Source organism: Pteropus alecto, unplaced genomic scaffold (assembly GCF_000325575.1).
Source record: "Pteropus alecto unplaced genomic scaffold, ASM32557v1 scaffold11, whole genome shotgun sequence".
NCBI lineage: Eukaryota > Metazoa > Chordata > Mammalia > Chiroptera > Pteropodidae > Pteropus > Pteropus alecto.
In genome coordinates this window covers 10,100,924-10,111,028 of record NW_006431956.1, presented here as the reverse complement: position 1 = coordinate 10,111,028, position 10,105 = coordinate 10,100,924, and the positions used below count along the sequence as shown (strand labels likewise).

The following is a 10,105-nucleotide window of genomic DNA, read 5'->3' as shown; positions in this document are numbered from 1 at the left end:
GTTCGCCTTTCATTTCTCTCCAACATGGGTGTATTTACTCTGTACATATGTATATGCACAGACTCATTACTGCCTTGGGCAAATAATTCATGCAAGTAAATGAAGAGTAATTTTATTATTTTGTAACCTTTTTTGCAGATGTGATGTACGAGTAAGTGGAACATTTTTTTAATTTATTTTTTAACTACAGTTGATGTACAATATTATATTAGTTTCAGGTAGTAAAAAATTTTATGGGTTGAATAATTTATTATATTTATATACTTGATACATATACATTATAGCATATATTATAATAATAAAAGCACATAGAGCTCCTTAGAAGACAAAGAAAAACACAGTGGAAATACATCCAATGTGCATTTTTGTAGTCAAAATAGTCTAAGACATGGTGAGAGGCCCTATATCTTATTTAAAATATTTTCATCTTCAAACAGAGATTAAAACAACCAGAAAAAATGTTAAAGCTAATATTGTAGTATTTGATCATCTCCTTGGCAATATTCTATGTTAAAGGCCAAGGCTAAACTCCCCACAACATCAGTAAGGATTCTTAGTGTGGTCTTCCTTCAAAAATAAATCACTGCCCACTTGTTTCTGTATCATGTTAAGTAAGGCAAGATGTGAGAGTCAATGCGAAAGCATTCATCACCTCTGAAATTTGGGATTTGCAATAGGTGAGTATCTGTACCTATTAGGACTCTCACTTGTAAGAGTTAAAAAATTAGCATTTTTTTTAAAGGAGTTATTGCTTATACAGCTGAAAAGTCCAATTCAGGTGTGAAGTACTGTCATCGGGATTCAGTTTCCTTCTCTCAGCTCTGCCTTCCCCCGAGTTGGCTTCATTCTCAGATTTCATCATTGGCTCTTAAGAGAGCCAGTTATGCATCTTTGTTGATGCCAGGGGTCCAAAGGTGGCAATGAAAGCAAATGCTTCCATCTCCCAGTAGCCTCAGGAGACACTTCTGTGGCTTTGACTGGTTTCGAGTCCACCATTAAAGCAATCTCTGTGGTCAGTGAAATCTCTGTGCTAGGAGGGGCCAAGACTGAAACTAAAAATGGAAGTATGAAATAAGAAAGATATATATTGGTCTCTGCTAATATTTTGTCTTTGATTTTGTTTCCCTTGTAATTTCCTCAGTAATAGGAGTGTCTGACACAGAACTCCTAAATCTCTTGCAATTTCTTTGGTGTCTTTTGTTGTAATGAGGTGACTCTCAGTGGGCTCTTGGATGGAGGCAGGTCACCAAAAAGACCATACTATGGTGAGAAGCTTGGGGCTTTCAGTCCTACTCCCCATTTCTAGAAAGGAGAGAAGGGCAGGAAATTGAGCTAACAATTGATCATGCCTACATAATGAAGCCTCCATAAGAACTGCAAAAGTATAGAGTTCAGAGAGATGCCAAGCTAGTAGACAAATCCATATGCCAGGAGGGAGGTGTCCTCAACTCCACGGGGACAGAAGTTCCTCTGTTCAGGAACTTTTCAGACCTTAGCTTTTGTATCTCTTCATCTGGTTGTTCATCTGTATCTTTTATTATATCTATTATAATAAACTAGTAAACTATAAGTAAGTATTTCCCTGAGTTCTGTGAGGCATTCTAATAAATCATCGAACCTGAGGTTCCTAAAACTACATTTGGTAACCAGAAGTATTAAGAGTAAAAAAAAAAAACACAGCGAGTTTTTTTTTCCTTAGACAGAAAGGAAGGTATGATTCTCCAAAATAAAAGTGGAATATTCTTCAGGGAAAAAAATAAATGGATACTGGATGGCAAAACCAAAAATCATCTATCAAAGTTCCCATCTGCTCTTGCATTCATTCTCCCTAACTATAATTCCCAATTTGCTCCGTAAGTCAATAAAGATTTTTTTTTTTTTTATTGTGAGACTCTTGTTTGCCAGCATCATGCCAGAGGGAGCTAATCGTCTCCTTGATTCAGTTTCATCTAAAATAGAATCTCTATGCACCGTTGCTCTCCCCATGCTATCATAAGTTTAAAAGGCATAGATGAGGTTCTTCCTTACAATAATTATATAGCAATAATATGAAATAGTCTAGTGAGCTAGAATTCTTGAAACAAATAGATGTGTTTTGAAGCTCTGATTCTTAAAATAAAAAAGTTAATGTTATAGTACTCAGCTTTAAAGGGTGTGGCAAATTCATTTTTCAGATTAAATATTAATGACACACTGTTTTAAGAGCATATTTCTACTTTTCTTAAAAAAAAAGGTAATCAGTAGTTTTCTTTTCCAAAGCATCAAAGCACTTTCTATTATATCTCTATCCTTCAATTGTATTTGAAAAGTTGTTGCAAATATTAAATCTTTAGAATGAGGCATGGTCAAATTGTTGATCTTATAAGATTGAGTAGTAATTAAAACACAAAACCAGTGTCCACAAAAAGAAAAATCCTACAACTTCATCTAGTCAATGATAATCCAGGGGACAGATGGCACCGCATAAGTTGTTGTCAGATCTCTAGACAAGAGAGTTTCTGAAGCCCTTTCTATTTCCATGACCTACCCCTTCGTCCTTACATCTGACCTCCATGCATTACAATTACTCAAATAAGATTTTAGGTGGTTTTTTTTTTGACCACCTCTTTTGAAATAATCATTTGAAAACAAAAGACCTCATCTCCTGCATCAGACTGGTCCATTCAGTCTGTTTTTTGTTTCTGATTTCGAGTGATTTTACTCGACATGGCACCCTCCAACAATAACCTTAAAATGTTGCAGATGCATCTTTCAAACACCCTAAGCTTCCTTTTATAACTTATTAGTTGTAGTTAATTCCCACTATCCTCTATAGTTATGTTCTATAAAATCGCTGTGAATGGTGAATTAGCCAATGCTGAACCACTGCTCTTAGGGGAAATTCGGGGTTAGGTTTCTTTGGTTACTGGTCACAACATTTCGCTCAACCTATCAAGAGATAGCTTTGTTCTATCTGTGTTTCTGTTTAAAGACCCCCTGGTTGTTGATGACCCATTAGAGATGTTATTGTTACAGATATTGTTGATCCCTTAATCTTGAACTGACAGCCAACAGCCCTGTGACTCATGCCTAAACGAAGCTTATTAACGTATTTTCTCCATAAGACACATCAGTGCCTCTTACACTTAGGTACACTAGAAAGTACTTCGCCGCTATGCTCGCGGACCGTTTTAACAACAGATCGCCAACGCAGAGCCCCAAAATGCGGAACCGTCATATTGTTTTCCACAGCAGCTCTATCACTTGGCAGTTCCAGCAACGAACAAGGTTTCAATTTTTCCACATCCATGCCGACATTTATTTTATCTTCTATGATTTTTTTTTATAATAGCCATACTAACGGGTGTGATTTTGATTTACGTTTACCTAATGATTAGTGACACCGAGCATAAAACCATGGCACAAATGGACTGTGAAAAGGATACTTGTTTACAGCATGAGAGCTAAAACAAGAAGATCGAACATCACCTTCTTCCACCTCGGTTAGAAATGAGCTTAATGTGACTCAGAATTTTTGCCAATCTGCATACGTCCATGAATGCCTGCAACAGCATGGTGAGTACTGATTTGGATGTTACAAATAAATTTTAGCATGATGGTAAATTTGCAAATACAGTATCTGTGAATCATAGGGATTGACTATATCTCCCATCCATGACTTTTTTGAATCCTTCTTAACATTTTATAATGCCCTTGTTTTATTATCCACTATGTAAACCAATATTTTATTTGTTCTAAATTTATTTCTCTCAAAGCTTTATAGTCATCTTTTAGTTATTCCTGTTATTTTTTTTTAAAGATTTGAACAAAACATGTTTTATTTTTCATTGTTTCATATTCCAACTCCATTTTCTGGAAACTAGAACAATATATATTATCATGTTTCTTAATATATGACATCCTGCCATACTCTAGCACTTTAGACACCATTTTTTAATCGTATTGATAGTTCATTTCATGCTGCAAATTAGACATGGGTTGAAATTTTTAGGCTTCTCTAAAGTAGCAGCTTCTGGATGCTTGAGGCCCAAATGAGATTAGCATGACATTGCTTTTAGAGATTGGAAGCTAAGCTGGAATTGAAAGCTTATTGGAGAGGAACTTCTGTAGTACTTTTTTCTTCTAAATCCAGATTGAAAACAGCATCTGAGGCCTGGAACTGGAAATCTGAGGCCAAGTACCAACTTTGAAGTACTTTAATCCTCTCCATAATAAAGATAACATTTTTTCTTAATCATATATTTTAGGAGTAAGAAGAGCCACCAAACTATGAGAAGCTTTAAAGTGTCTCAAAATTCATTTTAACACCCATTATAACTCTTTTCCCATTGCCTGTGCTAATTAGGTATACAGGAGAAAAGGGAGAATATATTCAATATCTTAGTTTTCAGTAAAAAATTACCTATAATTTTAAATAGTCTGCCCTTCATTTTTACCAACTTATTTGGATTAAACTACTTTATGTACCGTCTAGACTATACTTTGAAATATCAGCCTTAAGACATGAGGAAAGACTCCTTTTGTTGAAATGGTGTTAACAGACTTTCTTGAATTTTCTGTATTGCTCCTGACTCTTTCTTAATAGCTTTTTGTTCTCCTTTCTCCCTCCTACTGACACGTACTATATTTTTTGCCCGGTGTCATTTCACTTGCCCCTTCGTGAAACTAAATTTCTATGACCCAGAAGCAGTAATGTATCAAAGTTCAAATTTATGTTACTTTATCTTTGTTCCTTGTGTCTGAACCTTGGCCTAATAATCCACAGCACTAACTATAACCACAGGGAAGATCGAGATGTGGATAAGGGTTGAGTTAGTGTTATAAAAGAAAAAAGAATCAAAAACAACATGGGTAGCAACTTTCATTTCAGAGTTATCAGTCTGCAGGTGGTTGTATCTAAATTGCAATTGACCACTTATTAAACTTGGATGTTCTATTTTTACATATTTCACTATTTGGGGAAACTAACCAATCTGTTTGCTGTTGAAAATTCAATCTTAGGAATTATGGAAACTATTTTGGATTTCAATAGTATAGGTAGGTATGGAAATCAAATAAATTTGAAAAAAAAGGTATGCTGGTCTATATTACATATTACAGAGAGAACTTCGAAGTTGAAGATGTAGTATCATAAGGACAGAACATCAGAAGAGGTCTTCTCACCTATTTTTCAAGCTTCACTGCTGTCAAGCTACCATCACAGGCAGACCCTTAACACAGGTAGTAGTGTGCTGGGACTGGCTTACAAGGCACACATCTCTTCCCAAACCCATCTTCAGAAAACTTGAAATCAACCACGGCACAAGGAAATCAGAAAATGCTACCAATCGGGGGTGTGCTTTTTCCCTTGGAAATTCATTGTTAAACATTTATTTGTGCACTGTTAAAGTAACTTATTCTGGCATTTGCAAAGGAAGGAAATATTCATCTCCCAGAGTAATTGGCTTCAGAAAAAAGTAAAACCATGGCTCAGTGGATGTGTTTCTTAGGTGTTAAGCCCTCTGACTTTCCCCTTCAGTTGAAGCTACGTAAAAGTCACAAATTGTCCCACAATCTATTGAGTAATTAGTAGTCTGTGATAAAACAACAACAATAACAACAACAACAACTGCTAGACACTAAGAATTGTTTGAACTGGAGACACAGGCTCCTTTATCTTGTTGACTGTCATAAAAGGCTCAATTTCACAGTCCAAGATGGCAATAAGCACGTGCATAAATTTGGCATGACTCTTCATTTGCTGAGTCTTCCTCAGTGCCTTTATTAAATTTTTATAATTATCTACCTTGCTTATCTTTTTTTAGACTTATTTATATGTACTTCATAGTTTTTGTTGCTATTACAAGTGGTGCTTTTAAAAACCTTTTGCTGGTGAATGAGGATACAATTGATTTGTTTATATTGATCTTAAGGCCAGTCATGTTGCTAATCTTTTTTTTTAGATCTAATAATTTGGAATGATTTATCAGTAGATTATCTAAAAACTTTTAGGGAGACAACTATATCCAGCAGAATCAATAATAGTTGTATTTCTTCCTTTCTAATCTTTATGACTTTAATTTCTTTTTCTTGACTTACTGCATAGCCAAAACTTCCATTAAATTGGTGAATATATATAATGGCAAGAGCATATCCGGCTTCTCGCTGATTTTTAAAGGAATGCTGTCAATGTTTCTTCACTTAAGAAGATAATTGTGGTATCCATATAATAAATGTCAAATACATATAGAACATAGATATGCAATATTTTATTGCTATTTTATTGTTAGCTACTTTACTGCTTTGACTTGATTTTATAGAATTGCACTCCATTCCTTCAAATTAATAATCTGTATATTTCTCACTATTGTTTACAGCAATATTTATATACTAGCATTTATAATATAGTAAATACTATCTATTATAATATTTACAGCTAGTATTTATATACTAGCATTTATAATATAGTAAATACTATCTATTATAATATTTATAATTATTTTGCTCACATATCGTCCCTCCTTCCTTCTTTTCAAACATAAACACTCTTTTTCTTATATGGGGGTGAAGTTTCACCTACTCCAACCGCAAAACTGAATAACCAGTTCTTTCAAGCCATAATGACTGCCAGCCAAATAAGATACCATCTTAGATGGAAAAACTGAGAAAGAAACATTTGTCTCCTTCTGAGATCATAGGTGCTGAGGACCATATAAACCTGGAGCATAAGGAGTCACCTTGGCTAAGAAGTGGAGAGGGCTTGCCCGATAACAAGCTACCCAAGAGGGAAATAAAACTGGGAAACAGAGAGTGACAGTTCTCTGGTCCAATGATGTCTAAATAATAATCTCCACTTTTCAGTTATATGTGCCAAAAATTCCTACCACTTTTATCTCCACAAGGTTGATTTTCCACTTCTGCTTACAACCAAAAAACTCCTTAATATTATACAGTTATATTCAGTTCTTTTAGATCCCAGTAGTCCATCAACTGTGAAATCAGAAGTCACATCATTTCTACTCACCACTGTATCAATAATACACATCATAATGGCTGGCACAAAGTAGTCAGTTCATTTTTGAGTGCATCAATGACTAAATAAGTATGCAAAAATTGTACTTATTTTTCCATATAGAATGTAAGCAGACATATTTTGTCTCATCAATCTAACCTAAATTTGACAACTTAATCTTTTATGCACAACCAAATAATAATAAAAAATAAATTTTTATGAATCTTCCTATCATTTTACGATGGTCACTCCTGTGTTTTTCCTCCTTTTATTTGAAGGGTGTAAACTCTTATTACTGGTGTCATTCTCCTTTCCTTCAAGCATTCATTCAACAAACAGGTACCCTATGTCCACACGAGACCATGTTAGATATGAATTGAATCAGGCATGGCCACTACCTTCAAAACCTATGTCTATGATCCACCCCATGAATTCCAAAAGTCTACTGTGCACCTCACAGAAACAAAGCACAAGCTGGGAAGAGAACTGTGGTTAAAAGATGGCTCCCTAGGAATCTAAATCATAAAGAGCTGTAGGTATGTGATCTTGCCTGAGACAAGTGCAAAAGTCAAGAGGAAAAACAAGAGCAAGGGGAGAAAAAGTAATATGATGAAGAGGTGAAAATAAAGAAAAATGAAGACAGCCACAAGCAGGTAATTAAAATGGAAACAGATGCTGAATTGCCAACAGCATCTTTAAAACCACATTTTGCAAATATCCAATCATTTCTAAAATCTTAATTTATGAGCATCCATGTTTATACAAATTGCCTATATGTAACTACAGCTACAGGAGTTTGCATTTATGCCAGAAGACTCAAGAAAGCAATGCTCTTACACAGCATTCGAGCTGTTCTTGTTGTCGCCATTATTAATTTGGCCTTTTGTGTTGATGAAGCGCAATACAGTCCACAAAATATTGAATCCATTTCCTCAGCTATAAAAGTAAAATATAAAATTTCTAACATTTTAACTCATATTGATATTGGGAAAATTAAATAAAATGATGCATTTGAAAGTACAATGTACATGTAGTAGACTGGATGCAATTAAACAGTGAAAACTGAGAGGTCACTACATCAAGAGCAATATTTTCTATTAAAACAGATGAATTGTCATTAGTTCTATGTGCCAAACAAGACTTTTTCGGGTTCTTGTCAACCCCAGAAGCTGCTCTTTTCTTCTCCAAATTCTATAAACTCTTCCCACAGTCACAACAAGGATAAGAATGTTCACAGGACAGGAAGCAGACAGAAAGCTGTAGTGGATGGGAACCTACTCCTAGGATGACATGCTACAGGGACTTCTCAGGGTCTCTGATGAAGGAGAAAGAATCTTCTTATGAACCATCTTTGCTCAGATATTCACAAGTCATCAGAAAAAGGAAATGTGTTTAGCTGGCTCTTAGCAACCTACAAAATTGCCTTGCTCACATCAGCACTGTGTCCCCTGTCGGAGCCACCCCGCTATCCTGCTATAGCTGCCCAGACAGGTTAAGCTAAATCTGAGCTTTCCCATACATGCATTAAGAGTTGATAAAAAATAAAAGACCTTATAGAAGACAGTCAGAGGATAATGGCACAGGATAATAACTACAAGAGTGGGACCAGAGCAGAAGCAATACTGTGGCACTCATTGGTTATGAACACATTAGAATATGATTATATGCACATACACATAATATATATACACATGACATATGCATATATACGTATGTACAAATGCATTCATATATATTCATGTTTTACCTATTTGATGACAATAAATCGATAAGCTAGTGAATAAGTAAAAATAAATAGAGCTCATTTAATTGAGGGGACTCGGTCATTCAACTTAATTATAAGGATATCTTTAAAATTCCTACATTAAAGAGCATCTGTATTTTCTTTTTCTTAAGTTATCCTATATGTAGTGCTGCAATTTCAAATTGTGTGCATGCATTAACCATTCAGTAATCAAATCTGGCTGGTGAGAATAGTCAGGATGGTCTTAGACAGCTTGGAGAGAGAAGCGGGGTGGTGGAGAGAGGTACTTAGGAGTACTGAGAAGTAGCCTTTTAGCAACCAGTTTAGGAGCATTTGCATATTCAACAACTAGTAAGACTGAGCCAGTATGTACCCTAAGACCTGCCCTTGCTTGAGTAAATTATATTATATAAGAAAGCCTGTTCTATGACCCAGCAGGAAACAATCGAATATTCGTTGTAAATAGAAACACTCAACACAAACATGCATGTGTTGCCTGAGTGTTCTGGAGAAGGAAGGAAAGAAAGAAAGAAAAAAAAAAATACTATTAACCCACCAGGATTAGAGCTTGTGCTTTTCCAACAATGGGTGATGCCTGAGTTTGTTTCCAGACTCCTGAAATTTCCCCCATGGTAATCAGCTGTATACCTTCACAAAGTGGCCAAAAAAAAAAAAAAGAAAAAGAAAAAGAAAAAAAGGGATCATTATGTCTTGTGTTTCAACAGGATCAGACCCTGAGCAGGGATTCGAGTACCCGTAGTTTGAGAGGCGTGGGAAATTCCCATCAGGGAGAGAGAAGCAAACAAAAAGCAGCAAAAAAAAGGCTGCATCAGTCACCAAGCCAGCTCCCATTATAGATAATAAACGATTGAGAACACACCCTCATAGTTATCCTCCAGAAGCCAGGAGTCAGACACCATCCTCCATTGTTTGAGAGCTGCTGACAGTGGGGAGAACATTGGTTCATTTCTTGGCACTTCCCAGACTGCAGAACTGAGCTGCCTTTGGATGCTTCAGAGAACCCCCTCAGATGAGTCGCAGGTAACTACGAATGGAACGTGACCTTCAGAAAAGGAAGTGGTGCTTCAGCTCAAGCTGCCATGACAAAATACTACTACAGACTGGGTGGCTTAAACAATGGAACTTTATTCTCTCACAGTTCTAGAGGCTAGAAGTCCAAAATCAAAGTCTCTCTTCCTGGCTTGTTGATGGCCAACTTTTTATATGTTCCTAAATCTTTGGGTGAGAAAGAGAGAGAGGAAGAGAGAGTTGTCCGATGTCTCTTCTTATAAGGGCACAAATCCACTAAAGAAAGCCCCACTCTCTGAATCTCGCCTAAACCTAATTACCCCCGAAAGGCCTTATCTCCG

The 10,105-nt window shown here is 35.9% G+C and overlaps 1 protein-coding gene across 1 annotated transcript in view; it reads right to left on the bottom strand.

The window, feature by feature from the left end:
- MALRD1 (MAM and LDL receptor class A domain containing 1) overlaps positions 1–3,289 on the bottom strand; it is a 533,295-nt gene extending 530,006 nt beyond the window's left edge. The window contains 1 exon segment of the mRNA XM_025043397.1: positions 3,124–3,289. Within this exon segment, the coding sequence (XP_024899165.1) occupies positions 3,124–3,289 (166 nt within the window).
- Between the last annotated feature and the right edge of the window lie 6,816 nt (positions 3,290–10,105).